General features: G+C 57.4%; 1 protein-coding gene across 2 annotated transcripts in view; it reads left to right on the top strand.

Moving 5' to 3' along the window:
* The window catches only part of CACNA1A (calcium voltage-gated channel subunit alpha1 A), a 131596-nt gene that overhangs the window by 95010 nt on the left and 16432 nt on the right, over nt 1-20154 (top strand). Inside the window, exons 24-33 of one of the 2 annotated variants that reach the window (XM_040990669.1) lie at nt 948-1007; nt 1273-1379; nt 7632-7731; nt 8264-8424; nt 10270-10407; nt 11099-11300; nt 11883-12047; nt 13383-13493; nt 14556-14639; nt 17394-17399. In XM_040990669.1, the coding sequence (XP_040846603.1) occupies nt 948-1007; nt 1273-1379; nt 7632-7731; nt 8264-8424; nt 10270-10407; nt 11099-11300; nt 11883-12047; nt 13383-13493; nt 14556-14639; nt 17394-17399 (1134 nt within the window). The remainder of the gene's footprint in view (nt 1-947; nt 1008-1272; nt 1380-7631; nt 7732-8263; nt 8425-10269; nt 10408-11098; nt 11301-11882; nt 12048-13382; nt 13494-14555; nt 14640-17393; nt 17400-20154) is intronic. The other variant, XM_040990668.1, reaches the window with a different exon arrangement.

Raw genomic sequence — 20154 nt, 5'->3', positions numbered from 1 at the left:
AAAGGCACCCTGGCCTTTGGTAAGCAAACTCCGTAAGGCTTTGCTGCCATCTGCTGGACAGGAGTCCTCACAACACCCAAACCTGTGTCCCTGGAAGGGAGAGGTTGTTGTGCAGCACGCCCACTGCCAGATTGTTCGGCTCTTCTCCCCCCTTGCACTCCCCCGTGTCCACTCTCTTGAGATAGCAGCCCCACTGGCTGCCTCGATTCTTGATGCCCGTTTACAGAACAGGAACGTGAGTTGTGGCTGCATGGGATCCTGGGCGGCCCCAGGTCACGGCATGAATTTCTCTAGCACATGTGTCTTCCCCACCTGGCTGTGTTGCCTGAGCTGGAGGTGCACAGGGGCAGACATGCCTGTCCTTGTGGGAACTGACACTGGGACAGAGGGCAGGAGGTCGGAAGGCAATGCGTAGCTTCAATGAATGGCTCCGCACCACACCAGATCTTGAGTCAAGCCCTAAAGGAGGAAACAGAGGGAATCAGATGGGAGGTGGGGCCCCGTGTTGCAGGATGTGAGCTGGGACTGGGGGAGTCGGGAGCAAGGCCTTGGAGGGCCAGCACAGTCAGGATCACAGGCTTGAACTGGGGCAGCGGCTGGGGCAGGGGGACAAAGACCCTCCCCGGCGAGGGCTAGGCCAGGGGAAAGGTCCCTGTGTTTCCAAAGAAACAACATGAAAATGACTTCCAGCCGTGGAGGTCCAGCAGGACCAACACCCTGGGGGCTCACATACCTCCCAGCCCCTCACTCTTCTCCCTAGATGGAGAAAACTTTAGGGAATTTAAAAGAAAAAAAGGCTAAGGAAATCCTCCTAGCCGAATTGCTTAGGATCTGCTGCCCTCTGCTGGACAGTGTCCTTCATGACACGTGCCTCTTAGAGAAGCTGGGTGGGCAGGGTCTTTGCCAGTTCCCCCACCCACCCTTCTTCGTGCCTCACCCCACCCCAGGTGCTGCGGTATTTTGATTATGTTTTCACCGGTGTCTTCACCTTTGAGATGGTGATCAAGGTGAGTGCATGCCAGGGTCCCCAGGGATTTATTTCAAGCTCCCCAACCCTTCCCGGGAGTGTCACCCCCGGTGCAGGTGACACTGTGGGGAGGAGGGAAGCAAAGACAGGGAGGTCTGAGGGTGGAGCCCTGGGTGGGGGGCTTCACAGGCGGGATCCCGCTGTGGTGCTCGCTGGCGCCCCCTGGTGGCTCTGAGGAGGAAGCCAGCTGGGGTTTGAGACGACAAGGACCGACGTCTCAGTGGCCTCTCTTCCCCCGCCTGCAGATGATTGATTTAGGGCTCGTCCTGCACCAAGGTGCCTACTTCCGTGACCTCTGGAACATTCTTGACTTCATAGTGGTTAGTGGGGCCCTGGTGGCCTTCGCTTTCACGTAAGTCTCCCAGCTAACCCCGTTGGGGAGGTTCGCACCCCCAGCCTGGGGCCACTCCTATGATCTAGGGGGATACATCCTGGGGGGTGCGGCGATGGGGAAGAGGAGGTGGGAGCAGGGTGCGCCTGCATGCCACCAGCTGTTTGCATGACGCCCACCACGGAAGCAGGAGGAGCCGGGACCCCTGCCTTCTGCCCTCTCCCCCAAGCACAGCAAGGGTCCCCCCACCCCTGCCGGCCAGGTCTCTACCCTCCTGCTGTGCCGCTTTCTGTAGACTGAACCTTGCCAAAAACATCTCATCTCCCTCCTGCTGTCTCTTTGGGGCATCCCTGAAAGACAGGCAAGCAGGAAATGGATGTGCTTGAGAGTCTGACACACACCCCCTCCCAGTGCGCTCTGCCCCCACGGCCCCGCGGTGGTGGCCGCGGCACTGTGGCCTCTGTGAGGTCCTGGGTCATCATGTAGCCTCAAGATCTGGGTGGCCGTTCTGAGGTGGCACTTGAATTCTTGGCGTTCATTCTGAGATGGCTCCCAAGGATTGCCCAGGCATTCCAAGATGGTACATGAGCCACCATGCAGCTCCAGGGTGACACCCAAGGTATAGATGACCATTCCAGGATGGTAATCAGGTTCCAGATAAGTCAATGCAGCGTGGTACCCAGGAGCTGGCTGGCCATCCCAAGATGGCACCTGAACTCTTGGTGGGTCATTGCAAAATTACCTCCAAGGTATTGAGCAGCCATTTCAACATGGCACCCAGTAGCTGAACAGCAGCCTGCCAGCAGAGCCGGCCATGAGCTGAGCAGTGCAGTCCTCAAGCTGTGGCTGCAGGGAGCAGGACAAGATGCCCTCGTGAGCCCTTCATGTTAAGACCAGCCCCAGGGCCCTGACCATGTCCATCCCACGGGGAGGGCCTTGCTGGGACTCCTACCTCACACTCCCCATGCCCCTGGAGTGGGAAGGTGGGGCTCCCCACCCCCGGGCCCTGACCTGCTGGCTCCCCTCTCGGCACGTGGGGAGGGTCCACGTCACGGGGAAGGGGGTACGTTTGTCAGGAGGGCCCAAGGGGTGACCCACTTAAGGTTTGAAATAGGCCACCCTGGGATCCTCCCGCAGGAGCACAAGGAGGTCGGGCAGTGTTAGGAGAGTAAGAAGTCTAGAAGGTTCTGGGCATCTCTGAGAGGTTTGGGGGGCGGTGGCAGATGCGCCATGAGGGTGGGGAATCCAAGGTCCCCCCTCCTGCCTCCCTCTCTCAGTCTTCCTCTCTTTCCCCCCCGCTCTCCCTCGCTGGAAAATAGTCGTATGAGTCCGGGAGCAATAGAAAGGATGACTATTTAGGGAAAAAAATTGAAATCAGAGCATTTGGCCTTATTATGATTTAACAGTATTGTTCATATTAGCACATAATTAATGGTAAGAATAAGGCACACAGCAAATCAAAGGGAAATGTGGCATGAAGCCAGTGTCCTTCAAATGAAAAGGCAGCCCCCAGTCAATAAAACCAGCAGAAGATAAAAACAGGAATGTCATGGGGTGCTGTTAACCCGGGGGGGGGGGGGAATGCCGGGGGTGGCCCAGTGCGCTGGGACGCAGAGAAATATAACCTGACAACAAGGTGGAGTGTGTGTTCCCATTGGGTGAGCCCTGGTTTCGGGCTTTAGGGGTTTGGGGTGTTATCCGAGAGGCCGGCAGGTAGCACTTCCACCCGCTAGCTCGCTCCCTTACCCCCCAAGCCCCAGCGCCTGCAGCAGCCGGACAAGGCAGGAGTTAAAAGCAGGAGCCAGGAAATCCACCCCAGCTCTCCCACATGGGGTGGTGGGAGCCATCACCAGTTCCTTGCCTTAGCAGGAAGTGGGGTGAGAAGCCAGGGCACAGGTCACTCCCAGGCTCTCCGATGGGGGACACATGACGGGGACACCTCAGCCACAGGACCCGACATGCACCCTCGTTTCTACTGTGTCCCGTCTCTGCCTCTTCTCTGTGACTCTCCCATCCCCTCATTCATTGTCCCCTGTCCACCCCTGGCCCCTCTCAGGCCTGACACTTCTGCCCTCACTCTGACACCAGGACACCTGGTCCCTAGCCTGCTGTGCCAAAGCCCTGGACAGAGGCTCCCATGGTCCCCTCGCTGCTCCCCTACACCCCACCCCAAGTTTGCAAGGCTCGGCAGGTGTGGGCCTTGTCCCCCCCATCCACATGATGAATCTCCTTACCAGATATCTGTGGGTGCTGAGAAATGGTAGCACTGAGTTTGGGGGGGGCCACCCTGCCTACCTACACACACACACACATACAGCAGCTGACCCAGGAGCAAAACTTCCCATGGCTAAGCCTTTGCCATTGTATGCTGTGCCAACAGACAGGCTAGGCTGCCCACGATTCACAGCCAGGTTATTCTGCAAGTAGGAAGTTCCCTCCCTCCCACGAAAAACACTGGACTAAAAGGGAAAAGAGAGGAGGGCGGCGTAGGCAGCGTGGAAGCCAGGCAGCCAGGCGAGTCTAGCCGTGTGCGCTCTGCGCACCTTCAACAGCTAACAGGATTTTGCGATTCCCACCACGTCTTTTCATGGGATTTGGGAGCAGCTAATTGTACAGCAAGCCCGGGGTGGGGTGGGGAGACAAATCCCCTTCCTGTGAGAGGATCTGGGTGTGTCAGCCCAGTGCAGCTGGCTTAGCGCCTGGATCAAGCCATTTTTTTTTTTTACCCGGTAGCTTCATTCCCCAAGAGAAGCTGCAGAGGGGGGACGGACCCCCTGCATGGCCGTGAGCTTCACACAGCCACCATGAGAGACGGGGAGAGCTGGAGCTGGTGCTAAGAGGCCCATTTCACAGATTAAATAAATAAATAAATAAACATGGCCAAAACCCAGGGTTAGGATCTGCCCACAGCCCCCAGTTGGCATGCCCAGTGGGGTGGGGGAGGGAGCAGAGGCAGTCCCTTTGGGGGTGTGCCCCCCAAGATGGAGGTGGGGGACCTGTGCTCCCCGGCAGCAATACAGGAGGGCCTAGGGATAGACAAGCTCTTCTGAGGATCTCCACCTCACCCACGAATCTGTGTGTGTGTGTGTGTGTGTGTGTGTGTGTGTGTGTGCGCGCGCGCGCGCACCTGCTCCATCCGCCCATCAGCCCTGTCCGGCACCACCCATCACCACGCCATCCCGTGAAGCCCTCAGCCATGATCTCACAGATCATGACGCCCACCTTCACCGCCGCCCTGTGCTGGACCACCGGGCGAGCGAGAGAGCGAGCACCTGGACCGAGCCGCCCCCGCACCCCCAGGAACTGCACTTCCAGGAAGCCAAGGAAAAAGCCCTCCCCTCCTCCATGCAGAAAGCAGTCCCCAGCCCCTCCCATGAAAACACACACAAACACACTCACCTTAGAGGCGCACACCTGGGTCTGAGTCTCTGTCTCGGCACCCACTGCCTCGCCTGCCTCAGTTTGCTCACCTGGGAAATGGGCGTGGGGGCTGCCCTGCTGGCAACCACCCTGGCATTCAGAACGCTGCCATACAAGAGAACTTCTGGAAGTTAATGGGAAAAACGGAATGGGGGAGGGAATAATCCAAAGCTCGCAGCCTGCCACCTGCGGGTGGAGTCCTGACTGCGGCCCCCTGGGAGACAGCAGGTCCAAGTGCTGGGGTCCTTGCTGCCCAGGTGGGAGACCAGGATGGGGCTCCCGGCTCCCGGGTTCAGCCTGGGCCAGAGCTGGCTTTTGCAGGCTTTGTGGGAGTGAGGCAATAGAGCAAGGATCTCTCCGTCTTGAACACATTTTTTTTCTTTGTTTGGAGGCTTTTGTTTTTTTTCAGGTTTACTTTGTTGCGAAAACTCCCCCCCCCCCAAAAAAAAATACCCAAATCTGTGAACTTTGAGGAGAACCTCAAAGTCCCCTCCCGCTGCGTTGCTGGCAAAGGGCGCATCCACACAGCGGCACCCGCCTACCGGTCTCCCAGCTCAGAGTCGGGGAGGGACGGCAGATCCAAGCCCAGGCCTCCCACCCTGCAATCCACACACCAGAGAAAGCGGGGCCTTCTTCCAGCCCCTGGCCCTGACTTTTAACTTCGACCTCAGTGGAGGGGCAGCCCTCCCGGCTTCCTGGAAAGGCAGCTTCCTGGGCCACCTTCCTCCACGGGGAAGGATGGATGTGCGCGGCGCGTGCGTCTAGACTGCGTCCCAGGCTGCGCCCTTCCCTCCCCCACACCCCAGCAGGTGCAGGGGGCGGGCAGGTGGGCGCGTGTGTTTGTACCTGTTCCGTGTTCTCTCCTCTGAGGCCGCTTACGACCTGTCTGTCTGTCTCTCTCTCCGACGCCACACGTCACCAGGAGCAGTACACGGTAAAGTCTCTCTCTCTCTCTCTCTCTCTCTCTCTCTCATTCTGTCTCTTGTTCTCTGTGCCTGGCGCAGCCACCTTGATGCTGGGCCGCCGTCCATGGCCTTCTGTCCTGTTGTCTGGAATATTCAGGCAGCCTGCCCTGCTTGGGGACAGAGCAGGTGGGCGGTCGGGGGTCACAGCCGCCCCTCCTCTGCCCAGGCCGGATGTAGAAAGGAATGGACCAGAGGTTGTGGGCAGTTCAGACTCCCCAGAGAGGAGAATTCCTGGCACAGTCTACACCGCAAACATCCTTAGGATTCTACCTGGTCCACACACACCACAAACCACAGGCGTCTCCCGTGCTGGCCCATGAACCTGTGACGGGGGAACCTCACCCTGGCCATTCTAGTGTGCTTACAGAGTGTGGAAGGAACAGAATGTTTAAAAAAAAAAATTTTTTTTAACAAACAGAAACCCCTTAAAATGCATGCATGCCCTTTCCAAGGGTTTCCAGAACATTCTTGGAAAATGTATATTATGAGGGGAAAGGGGACATGCATGGATTTCAAGATTTCTTGTTAAAAACTCCAAAACAAATGAATCTTTTTAAATTCTATCCTTCCATGAACTTTTTGGGGTGCCTCCATGTGCACACCCCAGCACCTGATGGGCCAGTGGTGGAGGCCACCCAGTCGCTAACAAGATGTTGACACTTTCCTTGCCAGCGTCTGAGCAAAGATGGCAGTGTCTGGCAGCACCCCGAAATCCCGGGGATGCTTGAAGCAGTTGTCTCCGTGTGTGTGTATGTGTGTGCCCGGCCCACGAGCACCTTGGGTTCGTCGCTGCTCCCCGCTCACGACCCAGAGCGTGTCTCAGCTTGGAGGAAGTGGTTTTTCCAGATCAATCAGTTCTCACGTGACCTCAGCACAGCCAGTGCATCCCTGGAAGCTTAAGGCGGGGCCGGGGGAGAAGCTAGGACATTTTGGTTTTTTGATTGTCTGTACCTGGACCTGAGAATAAGCGAGGGTCGGCAGGTGCTGGACAAGGCTCTGCCAGGCCCTCGCCCCCGCATCCCCACCTCAGAAGTCTGAGCCGCAGCAGGGGTGGGAGTTGTGGGGGGAAGGCGAGTTAGGTAGGGCCTTGAATGCCACGCCAGGGACTTCATGCTTGACCTCTGTGGAATCATGAGGGTTCTCGTTAGGGCCAAATGACACTGTGGTCTCTGACCTTGCAGAATAACTTGGAAGGAGGGGGGGGGGAATCGGAAGATGGGAAGTGGGTGTGGTGGGCATTGGGTACCAGGAGGACAGGTGGCCAAGGGGCATGGGAGGGAGGGCTGTGGTTCCATCTCCATGAGCCCTGGAGGACTGACTGTTCCCCCAAGTTCCCGACCACCACCGAAGTGCTCCCCTTGGGGAATGGGGATGAGGTGTGCCACGGGCAGCAGGTACTCCCTGGGGTGCCTCACCCCGGGACTCAGAAAACAACCCTAGGCGTTGTAAGTGCTTGGGGTCTGCTTGGCTGTGGGCCCAGGGACTTCTGGACCAGGCCACTGGAAGGACCTTCCCTCCCATCCAACACACACACACACACACACACACAATCACCTTTCAAATTGTGCACACAGGGATTTTTCTGAAAACAGCCAGGTGGGAATTTGGGATGCTGTAGCAGCAGGCTTCTGCATCCCACCTTGCTGGGGGCCGGCCGGATGGGATGTGGGGTCCTCAGTAAAAGCCAGGATCCACCTGCTCCCGGACTGTCTCCAGAACTCAGCTCGGCAGGTGCCACGACCATTCATGCCCAGGGCTGCTCCAGCCCTCCCAGGCCCTGGAGGGTGTGGTCACGTGGAGCAATGGGCCTCTCACCCCCGCTCTCCCATGCTTGACGGCCACTGTCTTTTTTCCCTTCTTTCCACCCTAACGTCCCTTCCCGCCACAGCGGCAACAGCAAAGGAAAAGACATCAACACCATCAAGTCCCTCCGAGTCCTCCGGGTGCTACGACCCCTTAAAACCATCAAGCGGTTGCCAAAGCTCAAGGTGAGATGGGTAGTCAGCGTTGCCATGGACGCTTGCCTAGGGGGAAGTCCAGGTGTGGCCTTGTGGTCCCCACGCACGGCCCAGAGCGTTACTACAACTGCCCAGCAGGGGGGCAGTTTTCCTAACTCACAAAAGTGTCCCTTGGAGAGGAGGAGGCCGACTTGCAAGCTGAAAAACAAGGATGTGGGATTCTGGCCCGCCTCCATCACCCCATGACCTGTCCCTCCTCAGGACGCCCATACTGACAAGATAACCTGCATTTCCCAGATGTTTGTCATGCCCCCCCCACGTCTCCCCAGGGGGTGTGGGAGCAAGTAGGGATTGGTGTTTGAGCCGGTGATGCTGTGAGGCCGATACTTGGAGCAACTGTTGTCCCACATCCAAGTTCTCCCGGCTCCCAGGCCCAACGCCAGGAGGCAGCAGGTGGCGGGAGACCCGGAGAGAGTTTCCTGCCTCCTGGCTCAGCCCTGGCTATTTAGGCAGTGAACCAGTAGGTGGAAGATTCTCTCTCTTTCTCTCTCAATCCCCGCAGGCTGTGTTTGACTGCGTGGTGAACTCCCTCAAAAACGTCTTCAACATCCTCATTGTGTACATGCTATTCATGTTCATATTCGCCGTGGTGGCCGTGCAGCTGTTCAAGGGCAAGTTCTTCCACTGCACGGACGAGTCCAAGGAGTTTGAGAAGGACTGCCGGTGGGTGTCTCCGGCCCCCGAGGTCTGCCAGGGCGGGAGCGGCGTGCATGCGTGCGTGTGTGTATATGGGAGGGTGGCTGGGAGGCCCCGAGGCTGGGGTGCCAGGCGATAGACGCACCTCGAACTTGGACTAGTAGAGAAGACTGCTTGGGAAGTCGAGGCGCACGCCCCTCGCCCCAGGTGAAGCAGTAAGCCGATTGGCCCAACTTTTTGTGAGGAGGACACAGCCCCAGATCCCCCGCTCCCATCTCAAGCCTCGCAGCAGCGACCCCGCGGAAATTCCTGATAACTGTCAGCCTTGAATTTGTTTGGAGGAAACCACACATTTTTTCCTCGGGTGTTTTTCATTGGCAGTTGGTTGAGTCGCTAATGGTCAACAACAGCAAGCCATGCCGGGAAGCGCTCACAGAATCCCGGACTGTGACACTGGCTTGTGGAAGCAGAAAAGATTTGTTGCAAGGCTAGTTGACCTGAAGACAGGAAGCGAGGTTCAAATATGTCTCCCCAGTCTGAGGTTCTGGGCAGATTCCGTGAGTTAAGGAGGACAACCAGTGTGGGGAAGTTTTAGTGAGTCAAGCTCTACCTGGAGGAGGAAGACATCGGTGTCACGTCTTACTCAATGAGCCCTTGGCTTCTGGAAGGTTTCAGAATCTTCTGGAACGTTCCATCCCATTCTGGGGTGTTTTAGAAGGTTTTTGCATTAAGGTTCTAGAATGTGCTAGAAGGTTCCAGTCTGGCTTTGTTGTCTTGGGGTCTTCTCTCGGGGTATTGTGGGAGGCTGTTAACCGTGGGTCAAGGCTTCCTCCTTGGCACCTGCCAGGCTACATTCACCGGCAGGAGGCCAGTCATCTGTGTTAAGACCTTTCCTGCTAATTAAACCTGCCTCGGATACTTGGGTCCAATCCACAGGGGTCAAGAGGGAACCTGGGAAAGATCTAAATCCAGTTAGAACTGGACAGAACCAGCTCTCCACTCTCCTTCCCATCCCCCACTCCCCAGATTGCATGGTTTTCCCTGGTATTGAGGGAAACAGACCCATCTGAGCTGGTTTTAACGCGCCCTTAGCAGCTCCCTGGGATGGGATGTATGTCAACCCTTTTGACACTACGGCCAGTGCAGAAGGCTCCAATAGGGGTTGCCAGTGGCTTGCTGTGTGGCTAATTAGATGCGAGTCTGGGGCCTAGCCCTCAGTCCAGATCCTTGCCATGTAAAGAAACATTCGCCACCTGAGCTGGTGTTGTGACATAGCATGCTAAGCTGCTGCTCGCAACACAAGCACCGCTTAGGGCCCTGCTTCTGACCCAGCTCTCCACTAACACACCTGGAAAGGCAGAAGGGGACAGCCCGGGTCCCTGGGTCCCTTCCACCCACGAGGAAGACTCAGAAGAGCTGAGCTCCAGGCTTCTGGCTTCAGCCTTGCCCAGCCTTGATTGGTGTGGGCACTGGAGGGGTGAACCAGCAGATGGCAGAGCTTTCCCTGTCCATCTGCCTTTCAAAAAAAAAATTCCCTCTCCAACCCTTTTTTTTAGCCCCCCCAAATCAATACCACTTATCTTCCTTAGAACTCAAAAATATCCCCCTAGGCTCTCTCTCTCTCACACACACACACACACCAGCAAACCCAAGGCTGTATGTTTTCAAGTTGGAATTCAGAGTGTTGAACTCCAAGGTCAGCTCTGTCCCCTCTCCCAGGATTTGTCCCCCAAATAGATGCACACTTCTTCCTCCGGACACTGCAGCCTTGGGGGTGGAGGGGAGAGGGTGGGTCTCGCTCCACCTGCTCCTGCCTCTGCCACGCCCACCGCGCGCACCTTGTCCTAAGAGCACCCCCTCTCTCGTTGACAGCGGCAAGTACCTCCTGTATGAGAAGAACGAAGTCAAGGCCAGAGACCGTGAGTGGAAGAAGTATGAGTTCCACTATGACAACGTGCTCTGGGCCCTGCTCACCCTGTTCACCGTGTCCACGGGAGAAGGCTGGCCCCAGTGAGTGGCCGGGGCTGCTGCGTCGCACCTGCAGCAGCTGGAGGGGAAGGGGCGGGCGGGGTGCGATGCTGGCTCCTCCTGCATGTGTGGGACTGGGATGGGCAGCAGGGGGTCCGGCTGCATGCTGGAAATTCAGGGGCCTGAACCTGGGGGGAGAAGTCCCACCCAGGTCCACACAGACTTGGCCAAGCAGTTCCATGGGTGAACCTGCTGTTTCTTTCTTTCTTTTTTAAGATTTATTTTCATTGGAAAGTCAGATATACAGAGAGGAGAGACAGAAAGATCTTCCTTGCCACCCTGAGGGGAGACCTGGATGGAGCTCCAGGCTCCTGGCTCCAGCTTGGCCCTACCCTAAGCATTGTGGCCACTTGGGGAGTGAACCAGCAAACAGAAGAGTCTTTCTCTCTCTCATTCTCTCTTTTTCACTGTCTTTCAAATAAATAAATGAATCTTTAGATATATATATAATAAACTCCAACTTGGCCGTACTGGAGCAGGTGATCTTGGAGCAGTAAATCTCCGTTAGTGGCTGAGCCTCCCTTCTCCCTGGAGCCGGAAGGGCCAGGCGGCGTGGCCCCTCTCCCACGGCTTCTGGGCAGCGGTGGAAAGGCGAGCTGTCGGAAGCCCCGCCTGCCTCTCATGGTGCCTTTCCCTCTCCGCTCTCCTCCCATCCCGTTCCCGCACCCCACAGGGTGCTCAAGCACTCCGTGGACGCCACGTTTGAGAACCAGGGCCCGAGCCCCGGCTACCGCATGGAGATGTCCATCTTCTACGTGGTCTACTTCGTGGTCTTCCCCTTCTTCTTCGTCAACATCTTCGTGGCCTTGATCATCATCACCTTCCAGGAGCAGGGCGACAAGATGATGGAGGAATACAGCCTGGAGAAGAACGAGGTACCGCCCCCCCCCCGGCCGTCGGAGGGCGTTCCCTGCCGGGACGCCTGCTCCTGTAACCAAGTGCCTCATCCCAGCTCTCCCCCCTCTAAGTCACACCCTGAGGGGGTTAGGAGGTGACAGGCAATGGCCCAAGCACTTGAATCCCTGCCCCCCATCCCGTGTGGGAGACCCAAAGGAGTTTCGGGCTCCTGGCTTAATGGCTGGTGCAACTGCAGCCATTCTGGATGTTTGAGGGCGGGGGAAAGCAACCCAACGGATGGACCACATTTGTCTGTGAAGTTGATCAGTGCCATGGTAAATGGCTTCTCCCTACAAGAGAATGCCTCAGGCAGGCAGGCAGCGGTGCCTCGGGCACAGCCTCTGTTCTTGGGTGCAAACTGGGGCTGTAGGATTGGATCCGCTTTCTGTGGAGGGGCTCCCAGGAGGGAAAACGAGGGAGATATCTGGGAAGGGAGCTGGGGGGAGGGCTGCGGCTGGGCACACCCTCTGGCAGGCATGCCAGGAGCTGACGCGGTTAGATGGCAGCTTGCCCTGCCCTTCCCCTCGGCCCCGCCCCTCACGCCGGTCTGTCCCCTGCAGCGGGCGTGCATCGACTTTGCCATCAGCGCCAAGCCGCTGACCAGACACATGCCCCAGAACAAGCAGAGCTTCCAGTACCGCATGTGGCAGTTCGTGGTGTCCCCGCCGTTCGAATACACCATCATGGCCATGATCGCCCTCAATACCATCGTGCTAATGATGAAGGTGAGCTGTCCGCCCATCCCCCCCACCCCCTGGCCCCCAGGGCAGCCCACCACTGTGCCCTCCGTCAGGTCACCTCCACCACCATGCCCCCTCTTCCCAGGGCAGCCCACCACCATGCCCTCTGGCCGGTGCACCTCCTTTGCACAACTCTGCTCGCTGCCCCAATGCCATTCCCAGAACTCTGGCTGCCCAGTTGCACCTGTCAGAACTTCCTCAGGCAGCCACCCCTCCCCCCCCCAGATTTCCAAAGCACCTGAGCCACCCACCCACTCACCCAGAGCGTGAAAACAGGGAGGCAGAGCTGCAGAGCGGAGACTCAGGACATTCAGCTGCCCCAGTTTGTCATCCACAGTCCTGGGTTTTCCCTCTGATGGCTTGTGGAGGGGCCTGGGTTTGCCAGGCTGTAAAGTGGGAACCACGTGAGGCCCGAATGAGAAAGCATCTTTGGGGCTTAGCTATTGACACTGGAACCATGAGAAAGCCTGGTCTTTGACCCCTGAGAACTCTCTCTGTAATTGTGGTTCCACAGGAAGCAGCCCACAGCATCCCACGCACCTCAAGCCACGTAGCACAGGGGACTCTGGCTGTGCAAGAGCAGTTCCAAAAGTTTGCACAGAACACGGAAACACAAAATGACCCTAAGTTCATCCCGGGGTCCCCTGCGCATGTGTACCCTGGGAGGTGAGCCGTGATGCCTCAGTACCGGGGTCCCTGGTACCCACAGGGGAGACCAGAGTGAAGCTCCTGGCTCCTGGCTGTTGGCCTCGGCCTGGCCCGACTGCAGCTGTTACAGACCAGCAAGTGGGAGGTCGGAATTCTTTCTCTCTGTGCCAACGAATGATAACTTTGCTTTGATGCAGCAGATTTTGACGTCTGTACATATGAGAGACATTCCAACAAAAAGGCCATGGGGATTGCAGCTTATTAAAAAAAAAAAAGCTATATGTAGATTTCAGAGCATTTTCAAACATTTTTGCACCGAACAAATCATCTTTTAAGAGTCTCCTCGTGGTGCATATTTCTCTACATACCCACACGCGCCCTCCCCCGTATAGGTCATGCAGAGTAAGAGCCTGACGGCGATGGCCAGGAAGGACGACCACAGAACACATGAAGCCAGGATATCCCAGACTTTTTTTGGTTTTTTTTTTTTTTAAGTGGAGTTCTTATTTTGAATATAAAAGCAGAAATGCCCACAGCTCCCTGAGGACTTTTCTGGAGTGTTCCTTGGCCAAGAGCAGCTCAGCCTCACTCAGGGAACCCTAGGGGACCACGTAGCCTGCTCCCTGGTCCCCGCCCCACCCATCCACGCACTCCCCAATTCCTTCTCTCCAGTTCTATGGGGCCTCGGTCGCCTACGAGAACGCCCTGCGAGTCTTCAACATCGTCTTCACGTCTCTCTTCTCCCTGGAGTGTCTGCTCAAGGTCTTGGCTTTCGGGATTCTGGTGAGTGCCCGGCCAGGACCTTGGTGGCTGTGAGCTCGGGGGAGGGGTGGGGAGGGCACTGGGTGTTGGATGACCTACATAGACATGACCAAGATGGAATGTTCCAGCAACCAAAACCTTCCCACGGAGGGGGGTACCCTTTCTACCCATGCACTTTGACAATGAACTTGATTTTTCCTGCCAATAGAGGTGAACTTCACCTAAGGCCCTAGGAAATCCACCCCCAGCCCCTCACTCCCTCCACACTTCATCCATGAATTGGGTTCCTGCCGTATGCGACACCCTATGGGCCTGGAGCTCACATATTACGTGGTAGTAGTTGTAGTCCTGCCTGCCCGGGGAATGGGCCCTGAGCCCCAGACAGTTCAACCTCTGTCTCCCGAGGGTATGGAGCTCCACGCATCAGACCTTGGCAGGCGTGCACGCAGAGACACCGTCCTCCACCAAGGAGCAGGGGGGGTGCCCTCACATGAGCTCGGAGGATTAGGAGATGGCCACCAAGCTGGGGTCAGCATGGATCCGGCCCTCCCAACTCCATCAAGAGGGCCCTGAGAGCCACACAGGGGCGCACCCCTTGTGATGGGGCTGAAGTTTAGGGCCTAGATCAGGCAGAGACAGCAGCGTGGGACCCTGTGGGAGCTTGGGGCTGAGAGTGTTTGCCCAACAGTGTGGAACATTCCAGAAACTTAGCCACGAGACACTGCCCTGGAGCGAACCCAGGGACACGCACTTAGGGTGACCAGGCAGCTAGCAGCAGGTCGTGGCTGCTCAGACTTGGCCTGGAGAATGTTCTGGAAAGCATCTTGCTGGCTCAGGGAAAACCCTAGCCATCCCGTAGCACTTGCCCAGGATCCACAGGGAGCCAGGAGCAAGACCCCATGGTCCCTTGTGGGGCCATGCCAGTTGTGAGAGTGGGAGTCGCAGGGAAGGGAGCTCAGGGCACAGAGGATCCCTTGGGCATCTGGTCCCCGCGCTGTCTGGTGCTGTGTGACCTGCGCCCCTGGGGAAGCTGGGCGCCCAGCCCTCCGACGGCCTGTCTTGTGTTGCGGGTCCCCGTTCTAGAACTACTTCCGCGACGCCTGGAACATCTTTGACTTTGTAACGGTGCTCGGCAGCATCACCGACATCCTGGTGACAGAATTTGGGGTAAGCGTCCCACCGGCTTCCTCGTTCCCCACCGCCCCCCAAGCCGCCTCCAGAGCTCGGGCTTGGGGAGGAGAGGGGTTTCCCGATGGCCAACTGCCAGGCTCGAGCCAGCACCTGGCCGGGACCAAAGTGACAGAGGGAGAAACAGGTTCCCCTCAGCCCCCTTTTGCCCCCCAGGGGAGAATGGTCCTCACAAGAGGGTGACCCAGTGAGGTGCGGGGAGGGGGGTGAATCGCAAATCCCACAGGTGCGGGGGGCCAGCACTGCACGTCAGCAGCTCCCTCTGCCAACCTAGGGAGGAAAACATCAGGAGAACAGCGAGAAAAACCAGACAGCGCCCCCACCAAGTTCAGAGCCCCCATCCCCCCAGGGCCATAGGGTGTCTGTCAGGCGGCCGAGTAAGTTCTAGAGAAAACTCACCAGCTGCTGGTGCATGGGCAGCTGGGAGCCTTGGCCAGGCCTCAGCGACAATGCTTTCAGAGGGGAACGCCCCACTCCAACATGGGTACCCCAGAGTTCCTCATAACCAAAACCCTGTCCTTAGCCGTTTGTCCAGAGAGAGCCCAGGCTTAGGGGAGGACAGGGGACCCCCTGTGGAGACTGCGGGGGAGGGGAGGGGGTCCCTGCCAAGGGCAGGGGGTGGTGCTTGCTGGCAACTTGGCAGCAGGAGGAAGGCACTGCACCAGGCATTTCCACACTGGTCAGCTCCTGTGACAGGGCTAGCTCTCTTCTCTCTCTGTCTCTCTCTCTCTGTGTCTCTCTCTCTCTGTCTCTCTCTCTCACACACACACAGGTTGGCTCCTGGGACAGGTCTAGCTCTCTCTCATACTTTAACCCTTGGAAGGTTGAAGTGCTAGGGTCTGAAGGCCAAGGCCGCCACAGGAGAAGGGGGCGGTGTGACCAGACAGCCCCCTTCAGGGAGCTGTTGCCTGGCCTGGTGCTGAAGCACAGAGGCAAAAACCGATCTCAACACCCCACAGCTGTTCCGCACGGACCCCACCTGGGCAAGGTGAACCAGCAAGGGAGGTGGGGTGGAGGGGTGCTCACCCGTGAACTGTCTTCTCAGGCGGACCCAGCCCCAAGCCTCACCTTCCATGCTGGTTCTAGGCAGACCGGGAACTCAAACTACTACTATAATATGGATATAGATTATATAGATATGATATAGATATATTGATTTATATTGGAAAAGCACAGTTACAGAGAGAGAAGGAGAGACAGATAAAGATCTTATAACCACTGGTTCATTTCCCAAATGGCCACAGTGGATAGAGCTGGGCTGAGCCGAAGCCAAGAGCTCCATCCAGGTCTCAAACGTGAGTTGAGGTGCCAAGCATCGCTGCTTTCCCAGGTGCAATACCAGGGAGCTAGATTGGAAGTGGAGCAGCTGGGACTCGAACCGGCACGTATCTGGGATGCCAGCACCATAGGCAGAAGCTTAGCTTGCAATGCCATGGCACCAGCCCCTCAAACTAAGACACCCTTGTACCAACCGTCCTATTAGATCAAGAAGTCAGAGCTGCCCAGTTGCCCGAGTAGGTTAGAAGCTGATAACCATCTCCAGGGGCCAGAGGGAGAGTGGTGTAGGGCCAGACCCCCAACGACCTGTGTGGTGGCCAGTCCAGGAGCATCGGGTCAGGTGCAATAGCCCACCAGCTGCTTGGTCATATCTGTGTCCCAGCAGAAGCAACCAACCTCTCCCGGCTCTTCTAACATTCCCCCTTTCCGGCATGTATGCGCTCAGCACCCACACACTGGGCACCTTCAGTGCGCCAGGCACAGTTCTGGCAACAAGGGGGATGTGGAGTGCCTGCCCCCGACCCACCCCAGCCAGTACGAGGGTGGCAGGTACATAGCACTTGAGCCTTCAGTGCAAACTCTGCCAGGCCAATCAGCAGGAAGCTGGCTGGGGAAGTGGAGTAGCCAAGGACTGCGGCAGTGGGCGCCCCTGTGGGAGTCCCTGCTTTGCAGAGGGTGGCTCGACATGCTATCACTTTACAACCACACTCCCCCCAACAGAAAGTTTCTAACCGACAGGAGCCGTCCACAGGAAGTGCCTGGCGCAGGGCTTTCCTGGAATTCAGTAGTCAGTTCACGCATTGTGGATATTATTATTATTATTATCCTATTGCTGCCATGATTGCCTCTTGCCCCTGGATGAGGAACTTTTAAAGGGATAGTAAGGATGATGTGTGGGTCCTTCTGGGACCGGTGGCATGGGTGGGAGGGCACCCCCCAGTGGCCTCCAGGTAAGCACCCCCGATGTGGCGGTCTGAGGCCAGGAGGGGTGGGTGGGGACAGGCAAGGCGGCCGGCCCGGCTCCTTCTCCTCCCTGGGATGATGCGGGTTTGCCCCACCCCCACCCCGTGCGTGATGGATAACGAACGTGTCTCTTGTCTCTTTTCATGCCTGCTCTTTAAACTGTCCCTTGGCGCAACGCCGTCTGAAAAACCGCATCCAATCAAAATGCACTATCAAATCCATGTGTTCATCCATGACGTGGTCTGTGTGTTCATACGCCAATGGCTTCTCTCCCAACCCGCGGCCGCCACCACCACCGCCACCACCACCACCACCACCACCCCTCCCCCGGGCACTGAAACCCGTGGGTCTTTTTTTTGGCACTGATTAAAAAAAAAAAATCAACCTAAAAAATGATACTACTTATTATAACTACCCTGTTAATCGCTGACTGAACACGCTGCCCCAACTCTCCCCGCCCACCCCCCTTCCACCGTCAACATCCGCCTGTAGAATCCGGTTGGTCTTCTTTTTGAAGTCTAAATGCCTAACGTTACCTGGTGCCCGCACGGCATGCCCACCCCTGCCCCCGACTGCACCCCACTGGGGAGGCCTGACACCCCCAGCCCCTCCCTCCTGTGTCTCCCACCCCCCCCAGTCCAGCTCCCCTCTGTCTGCGTACCAACAGCGCCCCCACCCTTGGGATGTCTGTAGCATCATGTGAGTTCAAGGAGTTGTCCTTTCCTCCGGGAGCACATGTGGCAGCATCTACATAGAAAGGATTGGTTTGTGTGTCTCGCCAGGGAGCAAGGTGTCAGGGCCACCATCCTGCCCCGCCTTCTGTCCTCCTGTCCCTCCTCAGGCTCTCTCTCCCCCGACTCCTTCCTGCCTCGAGCGCTTGTCCCAAGCATATAGCAGTTCTCTCAGGCTGAGGATGAAGGTTAGAGGACATGGACAAAATTGACCAGGCTATAGGGCTTGGGTCCTTGGGGGCCTCCACATGCGCGAGCTGCGTTCACGGTCATGTCCCTCACCCTAACCTGCTCATTCTCTCTCATTACGGATGTTTCTCTCTCGTCCGAGTTTCTCTCACGTACACAATCCTGTACTGTCTTGCAGAGACACGTATCCTGCAGACACACACACGTGTGGAAACAGGACATGTAGGCATGCAAATACATACGTCTGCACAGAGGGCACACAACCAGACACCAGTTTGCAGTCACGCCTACACACGTGTGCACACTTGTATGTACAGCCACACCTGCACACAGGACGTGCGGGCATGCTCACACGCATACACAATTCCTCTGTCATTTCATGCATCCTTCCCTTGCACATGTCAGCTCCTTGCACATCCCTCCCTCTTTTAAAAGCCCACCTGCTTCCGCCCCTCACCAAAGGAGCTCTGGGAAGAACTGAACCGCCCCCTGCCAGCAGGCAGTACACACACACACACTTGTCCATTGGTGTCACTGATACTGTGGGATAACAGGCCTGGGTCCACTGACACACACACACACACACACACACACACACCCTCTCTATGCCACCAGAAACTGTTCATCATGCTGCAGGCTAGAGGAGGAGCTGACGTACCACGGCTCTGTAGCAGGGCCAGGCCTTCGGGGGTCAGCATCTGCAGTGAGGGGAGGTGGCCAGCGGGAAGCATAGAGCCAAGCAAGGTACATGCGCATCTCTGGAAAGAAGCAAGGGGGAAGTGGGGCTGTGGACTTGGGGCTGTATCCTGAAAAAGTCAGGCTCTGCCCAGCTGAGGGAGCAGGAAGGCAGGTTGGCAGCAGCTGGCAGGTGAGCTTGGGGCCACTGGAGGGCTGGGTGCCCACAGACAGTAAAGGTTAGCAGAATGCTCCTTGCATCCTTCAGGGAGCTCTGGGCCCAACAGTATGGCCCTGGAAGACAGGAGCCCGGTGGACAGAGGGCAAGCTAGGAAGGGGGGCCCCTCTCATTGTCCCTCCAACGAGGTGCAGTGGACGGCGGATATTTCTCGCTACAATCCCAACAGGAGCTGGAGGGATGGAGAGGGCCGCCTAGTACCTGGGTCCCACTCCCCAAGACTCCTGTTGTCTCCTTTCCCCGCCCCCTTTCTTTCCCGGCTCGTTCAGCCCCAGGATCGCAGCATGCTTGAGTTGGCTGCATGTGTGACACCCTGTCCCCGCCACCCCCGCCACGTCTCTCGTCTCTCTTGCGTGATGCCAACCTCTCCTCCCCGCTCCACCCCTTGCAAGGCTGATCCCGGGGCTTGCTTTGCCTGCGCATGCTCAGCTCAGCTCACGTTATGACCCGCCCCCATGAAAGGGATGGCTTGGACTCGGGATGGAAGGGAGGGGGCCGGGGACTGCCTGGGCTGTCAGGCAGTCCCACCCCACCCCAGGTGGAGAGCTGGGTGGCCAGGCAGTGGGGGTGGGGGATGGGGCACAGAGAGTGACTTTTTCTGCCCAGCCAGGGTCTGGGGGTAGGTCTTCCAGGTGCTTGGGACCATCCACTCTGGTTGGGTCCAAAATGACTAAAATAGATTCTCCCAGCCCCCACGCCCATCTCCATCCCATAGAGCTTCTTAACATGGGCAGGAAGGCTAAAGGTTTCTGCCAGCCTCAGTAACCCCCGGGGCCATGTCCCTGCCTCTCTGCTCCCATGCCAAAACTAGCACCTGACCACCTGCCACCATTCCCCACCCGGAGGTCACTCAAGGTGCCCAGCATCCAAACGGGGGGTGGACACATTGGACTGCAACTCCCCCCCATCGCAGTGAGCATCCAAGGCAAGCCAGACGGGCAGCCATCCCCCTGCGATGTGATTGGGTATCCTCGCTCTGGGGCCCACACCTCGGGCGCCTGCCTGTGCTGCAGAGTGGATTGGATTTTGGAGGGTCCAGGACCCTCTTAGTGGGAATCATTCCTTCATGGATGTTGAGCCTACTGCTGGTGCCAGTTGCCCACTGCCCACCCCACCCTACCTCGCAGGACACCGAGGCGCTGCCTGGTCCAGCTCCAGGGAGCCACCAGGAAATATGGCCCAGGGCAGACTGCCTGGCCATTGTTTCTACTACAAACTAAAGTAAAACCAAACAAAAAGGCCTGATTTTGAACTTTTTAGGGGGATTTTATTGTCGCTGTTGCTGTCCCACCAACTCATTGGTGTCTCCCAGAGCTCAGCGCCAAGGTCAAGAACAAAGACAGTAGGCCATGCCCCCCCACACACACCTCTGCACCCTCTGGGGCTGCAACGGAGGCTGGATGAGGTGGTAGAGGCAGCG

Source organism: Ochotona curzoniae, unplaced genomic scaffold (assembly GCF_017591425.1).
Source record: "Ochotona curzoniae isolate NIBS_2020 unplaced genomic scaffold, NIBS_Ocur_1.0 contig_605, whole genome shotgun sequence".
NCBI classification, from domain to species: Eukaryota; Metazoa; Chordata; class Mammalia; order Lagomorpha; family Ochotonidae; genus Ochotona; species Ochotona curzoniae.
Note: the sequence above shows the minus strand (reverse complement) of the source record. Positions and strands in the feature narration are given on the sequence as shown.